The sequence below is a fragment of the Aethalodelphis obliquidens genome, unplaced genomic scaffold (genome assembly GCF_003676395.1).
Source record: "Aethalodelphis obliquidens isolate GAN/ISIS:26980383/991018 unplaced genomic scaffold, ASM367639v1 scaffold36, whole genome shotgun sequence".
NCBI lineage: Eukaryota > Metazoa > Chordata > Mammalia > Artiodactyla > Delphinidae > Aethalodelphis > Aethalodelphis obliquidens.
Window position 1 is genome coordinate 10,251,741 of NW_020837980.1, and position 15,800 is coordinate 10,267,540.

The 15,800-nt window shown below is 38.3% G+C and overlaps 1 protein-coding gene and 1 pseudogene across 1 annotated transcript in view; one reads left to right on the plus strand and one right to left on the minus strand.

Moving 5' to 3' along the window:
• ETNK1 (ethanolamine kinase 1) overlaps positions 1-6,178 on the minus strand; it is a 68,781-nt gene extending 62,603 nt beyond the window's left edge. The window contains exon 1 of the mRNA XM_027129435.1: positions 5,782-6,178. Coding sequence (XP_026985236.1) covers positions 5,782-5,937 — 156 coding nt within the window. The 5' untranslated portion in view covers positions 5,938-6,178. The remainder of the gene's footprint in view (positions 1-5,781) is intronic.
• Positions 6,179-9,949: 3,771 nt separating this feature from the next.
• LOC113632249 (S-phase kinase-associated protein 1 pseudogene) lies at positions 9,950-15,531 on the plus strand (annotated as a pseudogene).
• The last annotated feature ends 269 nt before the right edge of the window (positions 15,532-15,800 follow it).

The following is a 15,800-nucleotide window of genomic DNA, read 5'->3' on the forward strand; positions in this document are numbered from 1 at the left end:
GTGAAGTAAGTCCAGAAAGAGAAAAACAAATATCGTATATTAACGCATATATGTGGAATCTAGAAAAATGGTATAGATGACCCTATATGCCAAGCAGAAATAGAAACACAGACATAGAGAACAAATGTACGGATTCCAAGCGGGAAAGGGGTGGGGTGGAAGGAATTGGGAGATTGGGACTGACACATATACACTATTGATACTATGTATAAAACAGACAACTGATGGGAACATACTGTATAGCACAGGTAACTCTACTTAATACACTGTGGTGTCCTAAATGGGAGGGAAATCCAAAAGGGAGGGAATATATGTATATGTATGGCTGATTCACTTTGCTGCGCAGTAGAAGCTAACACAACATTGTAAAGCAACTATACTCCAATAAAAATTAATTTTTAAAAATTGTACATAAGGTTCGATAACAACTATGTAAAATATTTAAGGGAGAAATTGAAGGTAATAAACAAAACAAAACAGTTGATTTTTTTAATAAACTATGAATAGGAAGTGGGTAGTTTTCTACTCAAAGTTTTAATATTGTGATATATCTTTTCAGTAAAACTAAATTACTTCATGATCATATAGTCTCTTATTTAAAAAATTCATACACAGTATATTTTCTCAGAGTACTGGAAAAAATGACTAATTCAAAATATTCTGTTTGTTAACAATTTTTTTTTAAACTGCTATTGTGATTACCACTAGAGGGAGGGAAAAGTTAGGAGCAGGAAGAGAAAGGGGAGATATTCTGGGCTGCTGGTAATATTTTCTCTTTCCCTGGGCTGGGGTTACGAAGGTATTTATTCTACAACAATTTATGTTTCATTCATTTTTCTGTTTGTTTGTTATGTCTCACAGTTTTTAAAAGGGTGATAAAAATTTACCTATTTATAGTCCATCAGATATATCAGAGCAAAATAACTCCTTATAAGACAAAATCCTGGGGACTTTCCCTGGCAGTCCAGTGATTAAGACTCTGTGTTTCCACTGCAGGGGGGCGTGAATTCAACCCCTGGTCAGGGAACTAAGATCCCACATGCCACGCAGCGTGGCCAAAAGATTAAAAGAAAAAAAAAAAAAAAGATAAAATTCTGAAAAATACAACCTGATTCCTTAAATATACTTTTCATTACTTCCCTTATTTTTGTCACCCACAAAAAAAAAAAAAACCTTAAGCTTCCCACTTCCTCCCTCACCTGCAAGCAATTAACAAGTCCTGAACATTTATTTTCTGAAATGTCAAATCTGTCCCTTATTTCCATCTTCAAGGCCACTATCCTAATTTGGATCCCAGCACCGCTTGTCTGTACTAAAATAAGTCTCTCCTAGGTAGTCTTTCACAAACATTTTTTAATGCAATACACAGAAAGAAATGTATTTATCCTCTAATTCAGCACATATATACTTTTATATAAAACTAAAAGCTTCACAAGATAATACTTACCTTATTACTTGCAATGCACTCTGATCTATCCTATCACATCTTATTTTAACTCATCTTTTTAAACTGAAGTGGTTTCAACCCACTATACTGATTTAGCATCCTTAGTGTGCAATAACCATCAGTTTCAAAACCACCAATGTCCTTTGTAAGTGATCACTTAATCCCCAATTCAAAGCATTTCCTTCAATGAATGCTGCCTAAATTGTAATCTGCCACTTCTCTAAAATATATATGATATAACTTACCTGCTTAAAAACATTCACCAGCTTCCCATCACGTCCTAGATAATAAAATACCACCTCCTTAAAGAGGCATAAAACCTTCGTATCTAAGCACTCCCTTATTTGAAAATCACTCCCACTTCTATTCTTGTTCATACACCATTCTGTCCAAGATACTCATAGTCTAGCTTTTGTGAAAGCAGTTTTTCTTTGCCCAGAAATACTTCCCCATTCCATCTCCTATCTTTCCTTCCAAGCTCAGTTCAGGTACCCCATCTTCTATTAAGCCTTCCCTCCTCCAATCTCCCATGGCTACCTTCTGCTACAAGGAATGCTGCTGAGAAGTAGCATTATGCCAGTACAAAAAAATACATGTTAAAATTACTGAATTTTAGGAGCTTACAATTCTTTCCTAACAACTTTCCACTTACAAATGGTGGGGGGAGAGCCTGGGGGAAGTTGGAGTACTAAAACATACTATGTATAATTTTACGTATTTCATTTAATTCTCCTGATACTCTTAGTAGTAAAGTAGTAAAATTAGTACTAGTAGTAAAATGACTATGAGTACTATAGTTGTTAAATTCTACTATTTTCTACTATGCTACTATTTTCCAAGGTAGAGAGTAAGTCCTTTTTATAGAGATTTTAAAATTTGCCAAAGGTGACAAAAGGCTGGAATCAGGACTCAAAAACCATCTTCTTGGGTTTCCCTGGTGGCGCAGTGGTTGAGAGTCCGCCGGCCGATGCAGGGGACACGGGTTCGTGCCCCGGTCCAGGAAGATCCCACATGCTGCGGAGCGGCTGGGACCGTAAGCCATGGCCGCTGAGCCTGCGCGTCTGGAGCCTGTGCTCCGCAATGGGAGAGGCCACAACAGTAAGAGGCCCGCATACCGCAAAAACAAAAACAAAAACAAAAAAAACCCATCTTCTTTCCACTACACTACGCTGAGGTCCCAGAGAGGTGAAGTGGTTTGCTCAGTCCAAGTCACACAGCTATTAATACCTGAAAATAAACTAGTACAGTAGGCTCCTGACTTTTTGGCCACATGTTATCCACATATATAGGAACCTATCAAACAACACATCTCTCTTAGCCATAGTCAAATTGTCTTAGGTCCTACCACCCACTCAAATACTTTACTATTAGATAGTAACTATCTTAAAAGAAAGCTGAAGTGAATCCCGTTTCCAAAATAATGTCACATGTGGAAAAGTAATGCAAATTTATGTTTAAGGAACTTAAAGCAAAATCTTTCTATGAGCCAAAGATTTAATTTTTAAAAAATTACTGATTTCACACAGAAATGGCTTCCCTGTCTTAATCATAATATACAAACATAAACTTTTCTCAAAGAGCAATAATTCATAAGATGAGTTCTCATCTCAGATCTACCATTACAAACTCCCAAGTTCACTTTCATTTAACTATAAAATACATATTAGCAGTCTACATCTATCTCACAGGGTCATTGGGAGAATGTATGTGAAAGTGCTTTCTTTATAAATAGTAAAATATTATTAAATAAAAAACATTGTGACTGGTATTGTTTTAGAACCACTCTGCCTATTATAAGATACTACACTCCACAAAGCTCACCACTCCTTTTATATTGTATTCTTTTAATTTTGCACAGATAGGGAAAAAATAATTAAACTTTTTAAGACTCTATCTAAAATGAGATATATTATCCCCTGTGTCCATAAGTTGTGAGCAAAGACTGGGCCGTCTATTATTCTGAATGCATTGAAGTCTTTTTCTGTTTGCTTCTGGATTTTCCAAAATGCTCTCAATAGTTCAGCTGTAGGAGTAAGTGCCAGGTAAAATAAGTATTACTAGAGTAAGCTTCTAAGGTATGTTTAAAGCATTTTATTCACATAAGAATTTTAGAAAAAATCTTTTTAAAATATGGGCTACATTACTGATACCTGTTTTAATCTGTTGACTATTATGTTAGGTATGATGTTTATCTTTATACCTCAAAGGATATAAAAGCAAATCTCAAAAGAAAATATTCCCATTGATATTTACTAAAGAAATCCTGAAGCATCATAAAAGCAGAGTTTATAATGACCTAGAATGTGGGAGTCAGATCTACCATACTGAGAGATGAATAACCATCTACTCTGCTTAGCAGTTGTTCCAGCTTCTGGATCAATAGCTTTACTTGCAAATGGAGGGATTATATTTCTAAATAACAATCACCCTAAGGGCAAAAAAAAAAATGGTAGTATTTACCTTCACTTACAAATAAGTATATTAGAAGTTTGGACAATGAGTCCAAAGGTCTTAAAGTCAAAAGCTGCTACATGGGTATCAGATTAAGATTCAATCCCAAGTACAACAATCAAAAAACAGTTTGATGTTAGCATATTTTATCCTTTTTTTTTTTTTAAACCGATATCCTGGCTTTACTTCACTGAGTTTCACCTAAAAAGATAGTACCTATCTAAAATGGTTGTTCGGGGGATTAAATGATTAAAAACACACCTAATGTACCTCTGGGTAGCTATTCCTGCTGTTCTACAGACAAACACATCAACTGAAATTCCAGTCTTCAAAGCTTCAAACTCTTAAGTCTCTGCTTAAAAAGTAATATGGTTTGCCAGTACCAGAGTTTACCACGAAGTAGCAATGTTTTTAATTAATATCTGTTTAATTTATAATTGACTGCCAGAATATAACTCATTTTAATAAATATAAAGATCTTCTATAATAAACTACAAATAAGTTAATGAATAATAAACTAAAGAAGTCTAGAGTTTCAAATTGTAAGTTTCAATTAAACTAATTTTCCTTAAAGAAAATATACTATTTTTTTTTAATTACACATGAAAATCATTTTGGATTCACTATGTCCTACATACTTGGCTAACAAACATCCCTTAAATTTTCAAAATTTTTGTCTTAACTTTTTTCCAAAACATATGGGTCCTTTTAATCTGCTCCTAACTCTTCTAGGCAGTAAGAACTGAAGCCAACATTCATGAAAGCTGAAGTGTCGAGAACTGTTCTGGGCCCTAGGGCACTGTTCATGTTTTATTCATTTTTGTATAGGTGACTACTTTACCAAAGAATCTGAGATACTGTTAAGTCAATTAACATTGCTGAAACAAATCAGTCAACAAAATAAGGCAGATGATGTGGCTACTTCAAATGAATACTCTTACATTATTGCTCAGATTTGAAACAAACCTAAAATATGCCAGCCTTTAAAATTACTCTGTGTTTGCAAGGGAAAAGGAGGTTCATTTTCGTATATAGTATCTGAAACTCCAAAAGTTAAATACAAATTAGTATTCAAAATAAATTTCATGTATGCTTAATCGTAACTTATTAGAAATAAGCTATTTAAAAATGCATAGGTTCTTAAGGACGTTTTCTCCCAATTTTTGTCTATCTATGAACACTGTGGCTCAGGAAAAAGAAATATTCACAAGCCGCTGATCCTTCTAACATCAGATATTGTTAGTTTTACTAAGATGACTAAAACATTTTCAGAAGTACCGATACAAATAAAATAACGTGTGCAGGGCTACTGAAGAACCCATGAGGACCTCGGTCATTACTTTGGAATCGAGTACTGTCGCCAATCCCAGGACTTGAGAAGGTAAGACTTAGGGTGAGCATCAATGGGAGTACACCGACGGGGGAGGGAAGGAAAATGAAAAGATCAGAGATTAATTACCACATTATTTGTGAAAGGCGAGGAGATGGTGGCTTGGGCCGATGGGCGAGGACCCCTCGCAAGGGAGTGGAAAACGTTCTTTTCGCACTTAGAAGGGACAGGGGAGTGGGAGGAGGGGCAACGATCAACAGGAACCTTCCCGAGGTGGAAGGGGTGCGTCACGAACGTAGCCGCCTCTGGAAAGAGAAAAGCCGCCCTCAGGACGACCTCAATAAGCAATGGTGAAGGAAAAGGGGGAGTGACCTTCCTAGGTGTGACGGAGGAAATACAGGATCACTTCCCAAAGAACGGAGGGAGACGACGTTCCCAGAGGTCCTGCCGGCTCACCGGGGACTAGAAGGGATGGTGAGACCGCCCCCGCCCCCCGGCCCCCCGGGGCCGCGTCAAGGCCGGCTGAGACCCGGGGCTGAGGTGTGGGCGTTACCTGCAGGGTCACCTCCTGAGGGTCCCAGTGCGGCCGCAGGTGTCGCAGGAGGCTCAGGGCCCCCTCCCGGCAGCGCTGCTCCTCCTGATCCTGCACCGTGACGTCCAGCTTGGGGACCTCCGGGGAGCCGGGCGGGACGTGGATGTAATTGGCCATGGCCCAGGCTACGGCAGAGACTACCACAACTACGACGGCGACGGCGACCACGAGAACGGCGGGCGCCGACAGGCTGCTGGATCCTTCCGTCCCGGGGCGCCCTCGCGGGAGGGCTGGGGGCGTTCAGAATAACGGCAGAGCGGTAGGAGAACAGCTGGTGGCGGCACTCTCGCCGACCCAGGTCTGGATAGCGGCTGAACTGACCAGCGACTGCTCACGGGGAATATCCGTCTCGTCTGCGCTCGGCCGCCGGCGGGCGCGGAGCATGCCGGGACTGGCCTGACGCTGGCGTCACGCGCGGGGCGGGGCCTCGGCTGCGTTAGGATCAAGGCGGAGTTTCTAGCCGCGGGCACAATGGGCCTAGTGCCTGGAGTTAGGTTCCTCGGCCGTTATCGGACAGTGCGGTGCGTGCTGCTAGTCTTTAAAACGTGGGGCTCCCGCTTGGAATGATCCTGAGCCCTGCCAAGCCCCGAACGAAAGGCTCTGAAGCTTTAGCTCACCTCATCGGGAGGGTCTTGGGGTCTGGGTTTGAGGTAGGGCTGAGTTTTTCTGGGAAGCCAGGGAAGTGCCCTGAAATAACTCCAGGATCAGCTTCTGAATTTGGCCTGAGTCTGGGCAAGCTGGGTTAACTGGGTCTCCTTGATCTCAGAGCCGCTGTGCACTGAGGACTAACCACATGGTTGGGTTGGCAACTAAATTCCCATCAGCAGTGTACGGAGATCATGGTATTTGGGACAGTTAAGATATTTGGGTAAGAAAGCGACTGCACTTCAAGATGTGTTTTTAAGGTCAGATGTTTGATCATACCGAGAGTTATTCAGAGTCAGCCAAAACAGGTTATAGTGTAGGATGAAGATGGAAGGAATGGAGTTTTGGGGCTCAGCCGCTAGATGCCTGTTTCAGGGTATCCCTGAGTGGGCCTTGAAAGGGCTACCTTCAAACTTTTAGTCTCATTGTCTTACAGCACCTAATTCCCCTGCTAGGGGAATATTGGAAACTGGGTAATCCACAAGTAATTTATTGGGACCTCCTAATTTTCCCAGTGATTTCAGGAAAATGGGTTGAGATTTGACCTCTTAATGTCTTGCCTGCAGCATTTGGTAAATGGTGAATACGTTTGTTAGTGGTAAATTAAGTCGCTAACTGGACTCAGCTTAATTAACAGTCAAAATGTTTATCTCATTAACATCAGTTTACATTCTGATTGTTCAGAAAGAACCTACTTACCTTTGTAAATCACAAAATAAATAGCTCACTATCAATAAAGTTAAACTTCATAAATTAAAAAGAAGGAGAAGAGAGTTTTATAGACAGCAAGACAGTTGATTCAACATTTTCCAGACTTAGTCTCTTTTTTAAATCGTATACTAGGAGAAACTCTAAATTATGCATTCCTTTCAATTTGGGGAGAAATAATCAATATACTAATTTCACATTTCAGGTAGTATCTGTTGTTGTTGGGTTTTTTTGGTTTTTAATTTTTTGGGCGGCACCATTGGATCCTAGCTCCCCATCCAACCAGGCCCTCGGCAGTGAAATCGTGAAGTCCTAACCACTGGATCACCAGGGAATTCCCTCTATTGTATCTTTGTATAATTTGTATTTTTTATTATTAAACAGTTGGCATTTTAAGAATTTTGAAGCTATGGTTTGAATTGTGAAATGATTTAATAGCAAATTACAAAAATTATTTGGGGGATTATACAAGTTTGTAATTTTAATGAAGTATCCATTAATAACTAGAAAGACCTAAAAAAAAAAAAAACAAAAAAACCTATTAGGTACCTAAGTATAAAACTAACAAAAGATGTGTAAGACCCTTATGGATGAAATTATATTAATGGAGAAATGAACCATATCCATGAATAAGAAAAGATACTTATTGAAAAGATCTGTTTTCACTAAACAAACCAATAAGTATAGTGCAGTTACAATTAAATCTCAATTGCGTATTTCACAGAACTTGTTGAAGTGGCATTAAAATTCACACCAAAACTTAAGGTCGAAGAGAAGCTGCTATAATTCTTTGTCGGGGCGGGAGGGTTAGAGAATAAGTTGGGAGAACACATCCTACCAGGATTTATGATATAACGGTTTAAGAATGGGCAAATAGACAAGTGGAGCATGATAAAGATTCCAGAAAAAGACCTACACACGTGTGAGATCTTTGAATATGATAAAAGTGACATTGAAAATTAGGAAAGGATGGAGAAACAGTACTGGAATAACTGCTATTTGTATGGGAAAATTTTTTTGATCCCACTGTTACCCAAAAACAGGGTTTGCCTCTTCGTGGGTGTCAAGCCAAAAGACACAACCAAGGCAAAGAGCTGGAGAAGGTAGTATTTATTACTTGCAGCAAGTGAGAACACCAGGGATCTTTCCCAAAGCAACGTCTCCTCGAACAGCAAAATTGGAGAAGTTTTAAGCTAAGGGAACATGCATATTCATGAATATGCTTGAGTTAAGGAGAATTCAGCATATTATTGGGGCAAAGGTCAACAGAGTCCAAGCTTTAGTCTTGGACTAAAGGGCGGGGGGGGGGGGGGGGGGTTGCTTAGTTCCTGTAGAACAACTCAAAGATATGTATCAGATTACGTATATCCACTGAGGAGGAACTAGGACTGTTTTATAGCTGAACTGCTGCTGCTTGACTGCTTTTCCACTGTTGCTACATTCCTTTGTTCCCTTAAGATCATTAATTACTGAGACCTGTTCAAGGGCAAGCATTGCAGCCAAGCTTAGATCACAAAATGGCTTAGGCCAAAAATGGCTTCTCTTATGTCAAGAAAGCCATGCCTGGTTTTCTTTCTCTGGGGACCCCCTAGCCTATCTGCTTACAGACTTAATTAAAATTTAAAACTTCTGCTCTGTGAAAAACTTCTCTGTGTTAAGGGAATGCAAATCCAAGACACAGACTGGGAGAAAATATTTGCAACAACAGATATCTGATGAAAGATTTGTATCTGAAATATGCAAATAACTCTGAAAACGTAACAATTGGAAAACAACCCAGTTTAAAAATGGCCAAAGGATCAGAACAGCCACCTCACCCCAAGATGAAATACAGACAGCAAACAAGCATATGAAAACATGTTCAACATCATGTCATTAGGGAATTGCAACTTAAAACTACGAGATAACACTACACACCTATTAGAATGGCTGAAATCCAAAATACAACACATGCTGGTGAAGATGTACAGAAACAGGACCTCTCATTCATCACTGGTGGGATGCAAAATGGTACAGCCACTTTGGAAGAGTCTGGAAGATTCTTACAAAGCTAAACATAGTCTTACCATATGATCCATAATCATTCTCCTTGATATTTACCCAAATGAGTTGAAAATGTACATCCACACAAAAAACCTGCACATGAATATTTATAGAATCTTCATTCATAATTGCCAAAACTTGGAAACAACCAAGATATCTGTGAATAGGTGAGTAAGAATAAAAAAAACTAAAACAACAACAACAAAAACTACTGGTACATCTATTCAATGGAATATTATTCAGCAATAATAAGGAATGAGGGATCAATCCACCCAAAAAAAAAAGGAATCTTAAATGCATATTGTTAAGTCAAGGCAGCCAATCTGAAAAGGCTATAAAATGATTCCAACTGTATTACATTCTGGAAAAAGCAAAACAATATTAGACACAATAAAAACATCAGTGGTTGCCAAGTGTCTAGCCAGAGGGAGGGAAGGATGAATAGATGGGGCACAGGGAATTTTAGAGCTGTGAAACTACTCTGTATGATACTGTAATGGCGGATAGATGGCATGAATTTTACAAAACCCATAGAACTGTACAACACAAAGAGTGAACCCTCATGTAAACTAGAGGCTTTAGTTCATACTTATGTCTTTGACAAGGCAGTAGTTATTTTCAAAATGTGAATGAATGAATGAAAAAAGTGTATAAGAAAATATAGGATTGGTTGGCCTTGTTCTCCACTTTTCTGTTTTGCTTTTTGCAGATGCCACCCTGCTCTCATCAGCCGCTGGCCCGCCATCTCCTTGAGCCCTAACACCATGCCTTCAATTAAGTTGCAGAGTTCTGGTGGAGAGATATTTGAAGTTGATGTTGAAATTGCGAAACAATCTGTGACTATTAAGACCATGTTGGAAGATTTGGGAATGGATGATGAAGGAGATGTTGATCCAGTCCCCTTGCCAAATGTTCATGCAGCAATATTAAAAAAGGTCATTCAGGGGTGCACCCACCACAAGGATGATCTGCCTCCTCCTGAGGATGGTGAGGACAAAGAAGAGTGAACAGATGATATCCCTGTTTGGGATCAAGAATTCCTGAAAGTTGACCAAGGAACACTTTTTGAGCTTATATTGGCAGCAAACTACTTAGACATCAAAGGTTTGCTTGATGTTACCTGCAGGACTGTTGCCAATATGATCAAGGGGAAAATTCCTGAGGAGATTCGAAAGACATTCAATATCAAAAATGATTTTACTGGGGCTTCCCTGGTGGCACAGTGGTTGAGAGTCCACCTGCCGATGCAGGGGACATGGGTTCGTGCCCCGGTCCGGGAAGATGCCACATGCCGCGGAGCGGCTGGGCCCGTGAGCCATGGCCGCTGAGCCTGTGCGTCCGGAGCCTGTGCTCCGAAATGGGAGAGGCCACAGCAGTGAGAGGCCCACGTACCACAAAAAAAAAAAAAAAAAGAGGAAGCCCAGGTACACAAAGAGAACCAGTGGTGTGAGAAGTGACATTTTGTGTCTGATGCTGTAACACTGTAAGGATTGTTCCAAATACTAGTTGCACTGCTTTGTTTATAGTTGTTAATATTAGAAAAACAGTCCACAAATGCAGCAGCAAATCAGTTGTATTAGCAGAATGTTGTCCTCATTGCATGTGTAGTTTCAGTACTGATTCCAAACTTATGGCTCAGTTTCTTCTAGTATGATCAAAAGTTCTTTTTTCTTTGCTCTGAATAAAATTGAACTGTGGGTTCTCTATAGAAAGTAGCATTTTGGGCTCTCCCTCTTTTTGTAAAGCAATTTCTGCCTAGCTTATTGTCCGGTTAACTTTAGTTTAGTGACTTTTAAAAGTTGACATTGTAGGGACTTCCCTGGTGGTGCAGTGGTTAAGAATCTGCCTGCCAATGCGAGGGACATGGGTTTGATCCCCGGTCTGGGAGGATCCCACATGCCACAGAGCAGCTGAGCCCATGCGCCACAACTACTGAGCCTGCACTCTAGAGCCCACGAGTCACAACTACTGAAGGCCGGGCGCCTAGAGCCTGTGCTCTGCAACAAGAGAAGCCCCTGCTCACCTCAACTAGAGAAAGCCCATGTGCAGCAACAAAGACCCAATGCAGCCAAAAATAAATAAATTAAATAAATAAATTTTTTAAAAAAATTCTTTAAAAGTTGGCATTGTAAGTAAAACAACTTGCAAAAAATTTTCTGAAATAGAATTAACAATGTATTATCTTTATTCATGAGTTGGAAACTGGAAAAAGGCTACCTGAGGTAAATGTTATCAGAGTGGGGTTATCAGAATGTCTTCCAGCTTCCTGGAGTCAGAGTACCACTGGTATTGATTAGCCTGTATGTAGCAGGGCTCCGTTAATTGGATCTGAGGACTTGTTTTTGCATTTTTAATCCTCTCAGCTTTGAATATGTTGGCTAGAGGCTCAGTTACTACTCAGTTTGTGTTTTGGGAGGAAACAGAATTAGACAGTTTGCTGGCTTTTCAATTATAAAAGACACTTAACCCATGTGGTGTGTCATCTTTTTATAATCAGTAATCCTATGTGGGGAAAACCATAAACACTACTTGCATGTAAAAAATAATTTAACCTTTAACGTTAAAATGTATGGCATAACCCAGAAAGCATCAGTCATGAATGCAAGATACTTTCAATAAAAAGTAAGTCACATAAAAAAAAAAAGAAAAAGAAAATATAGATATATAGGATCAAGTCTCCGTGACTGCAAGTTAAGGAAAGATTTTATAAAGAAGTCTCATAAAGCAAACACCCTGAAGGAAAAGGACTGACAAATTTGAAAACATTAAAATTTAAAACTTCATGAAATTAAGTCATAAAAAAGATAAAAGATAATTGTGACATATATGATGAAAAAAGGATTAGTATTCAGAATACCACTAATCAATAAGAAACCAAACCACCCGAGAGAAAAATGGGAAAAGAATATTAATTTTCAGAAGAAATCCAAACAGCAAATAAGCTTACAAAAATAATACTTCTATAACTAATAATCAAGGCAATGCAAATTAAAACAACAACAGACAGCATTTTATACCCATCCGTTAGATTGGAAAAGTTTTTGAATTCTGACAGGGCCAAGTGTACATTACTGGTGGGAAGATACATTTATTTAAAAAAAATAAAACTATGGAGAGAAATTTTGCAGTATTTAATCAAGTTGAAGATAGGCATTCTTTACCATCCACCAATTTCAATTCCAGGTATATACAAAAATCCCACATATGTACATGAGGAAGTGTGTACAAGAATGTACACTGCAGTATTAGTCTTAATGGCTTATAACTGGCAACAACCCAGCTGTCCCTCAGTAAGCAAATAATTAGACAGATGATTGATAGATAACAGATAGATGGATAAATAGATAAGAAATATCCTACAACAGACTAATGATGGTAGGTGGAATACATCTATCTACTTATACATACATTCAGGAGACAACAGGGGCCCTAGAAGTCAGAAATCAAACAGTAGCTTTGAGGACCCAACAGCAACCATACCTCTGGTTAGTTTGCAAATAGCTGACTTCTCTGTTTCTTCTCTCTCCACCTGTTTTTGTCTCATTCTCTGCTTCTTGAAATCACACTCACTCTTCAGAGCTTAACCTCCAGCAATCATCTTCACGGAGCTTATGTGGATTTTCCTAATCTAAATTTACTTCTTTTATGCATCCGTTAGAACACCTAAAAAATTCTGCCTTGTGCCACCCACACTGTAGATTTAAATCATAAAGATTGTGCCACATATAAAAGACTAGTAAAATGTTTATAACTTGCTACATAATAAGCATTTTGTATGAGGGAATAAAAGGATCACTGAATATACATCCAAAGGCTCTAGTCATAAATATTTTAATGACAATGGAGTTAACTTTAGTTAGCAGAGTAATAGCATAAAGAATTTGCAGAAGAAAATATTATGTGAAACGAGATTATATGGACGTGTCTAATAGCTAGATCATCCCCCAAACTGAACACAAGTTTAAAATGAAGTCACTCTTGTACGCCTAACAGAGAATCAGGGTTAGTTAATGTCATTGTAGACTGAACTGAAGATTCAGAAATCCAGAACCCCTGTGATTCCTGGTGTTCAAGGATGTGCATGCTCTGCTCCACTGCTCCCCCTCTGAAAAAAAGAAAAAGAAAGAGACTCTAGGTGTTTGGATTTTCAGATGTTACATAAAAATGAAGCTACACGTGTTCTGCTCTTCACAACTTTAAGAGAGCCTAAGGGAGCTGGCCATCTATAAAGCTACTATAACAAACACATGTATGCTCAGCTATATTAATAAAAGCTAATAAATATTTAACTCTATAAAACATGTCTACTAGTGCTTGTTCTAGCTTGCCTCTTTTTCATGTTCTTAGAATCAGATTATAACTCTATTTCATATAATAGACTAATTCCTTAGTAGCAAGATTCTATCATTTTTCTCTTAATAGCCTCCATGGTCTCAAGACAGTATCTTGCATATCGTAAATTACAATTGTGGATTTAGTAGAACAGAAATATTTCAAATGTTTCCTAATTATAAGAATCTAAAATATGTAAGGGGAAAAAATGTTTTTAAAGATATATGGGTAATGAGAGGGAATACACCTTACCAAATATTGAATCATATTATAAAGGCATAAGTTGAGAGGCTGGCACAGAAATAAACAGATCCCAAAAAAGAAAAATCCATGTATAAATGGGTATTCTACACGTAATAAAGATTAATAGTTTAAATCAGTGAGGAAAAGCAGATTAATTAAAAAATAATGTTGAAATCATATTTTTCACAGTATTTGTTAAAATTGATTTAGCAGTTTTTATTATTGTTATTTATTTTTTTCCTATCTTTTTTGGTGTTTTTTTTTTTTTTTTTTTTTTTTGGCCATGCAGTGCAGCGGCTTGCAGGATTTTAGTTCCCTGACCAGGAATTTAACCGGGGCCCTCAGCAGTGAAAGCATGGAGTCCTAACCACTGGACAGCCAGGGAATTCCTTATTATTGTTATTTAAGTGGTATTAATTAAAAGTTCACAAGTGCTGATCAATATTTCATCTTAATTCTATATAAATCAGTGGCAAAAAACATCATTTTAAAAATGAAGAAACAGGGAATTCCCTGTTGGTCCAGTGTTTCACTGCTATGGGTCCAGGTTCAATCCCTGGTCAGGGAACTAAGATCTCACAAGCCATGTAGCATGGCCAACAACAACAAAAAAATCCTGTGGTTTTTTAAATTCATTTTTCCAGGACTTAGCTGATGATTGTCATTTAATAGGCACTTAATAATTATTTGCTGAATAATAAAATGGGTGACAGACTAAATATGTTCTGCATTATACTTTAAAGCAATTTTTTCAGACTCCTAATGTATACTGAATCACTCTATATTGTTTTACTACCATTCCAACTTTCTCCCAAATGTACCCAATAGCTTAAACACCAATTCCCAAGTTAAACATTTAATATCTCTATTCTCATTACTATTCGGTCCTCCATAAGAAGTGTTTGAAACTGTATTTTGATAGTTGGAAGTAAGGATTTCAGAGCAATTGTGTATGCACACAAACTACAAAGGGCTAATGCCTACTACTTGTGTGCCTACAGTGCATGAAAAATACACAAGTAAGGGCCACTTTCTCCAGCTTCAGACTCTACCTTGTTCCAAAGGATGAAACTTTACTTTCTAGCTCATTAAAGCATATTATACAGAGACTGGAGAGATAATGAAGGGGATGAAAAGAATTTGAGCTTTGTAAGTAGACAATCCTGCTGTAGAATTTGAGCAATTTATTTAATCTCCTTTAACCTCAGTTTCCCCATCTGCAAAATAGTGCTAATAACAGGTCTGTGGAGATTTAAATAGATGATTATCAAATCGTCAGGATAATGCCTGGTCCTAGTAAAGGCTCAAATATTATTACTAAGTTTTCATCTGGATTAAATGAAATGGTACATAATAATTAGCTATTATTAAATGAGATGGTGTATTATTATTAGATAATAAAAGGTAAAAGTCTTCCTTAACTTCGTTCAGGGGTATTGTTCCAATGCTTAAACCTTAGTTCAGCAAAGGAATTTCAAAATCTAGAACTAAGTTATGGTTTGGGGGTCTGCGTAACGAAGGAAGCTTCTCTCTTCTTTCCTTGGGAGAGGTGTATCAGAGACTAGAGGAGAATATTCTGGGGGAAGGGTAAGGAAAATATCAAGGACCTACTTTCTCTGGCCCTTTGTGATCCACTAGGTCAGCTCGTGTTACTCTCCTTTTCTTCCCTTTGTATATTTTAAAGCTGCTCTGAGTAACACGACCCGGAAAGAGAGCACAATAGCAGGGAATGAGGAATGAGGCAGTAACTGGCAGCTCAGTGATAATGTCTGCAAGGTACCTAAAACCAGAGCAGATGCGAGGAGACAGGCCATTATTTTGGAGGATTATAGATAATGAAAACTCTGAAGATTGCTAAAGAGTTAAGAGAAATACTAGTTTTTCAAGGAAGATGGGCAGAATGTCGCCCTATTAATCATAAACTGGTGAGATAAACCAGGATTGCCTAGGTAACTACTATATACTGTAACAGATTATTTAAGCCAACCAACAGTAACCACCCAGAAGAG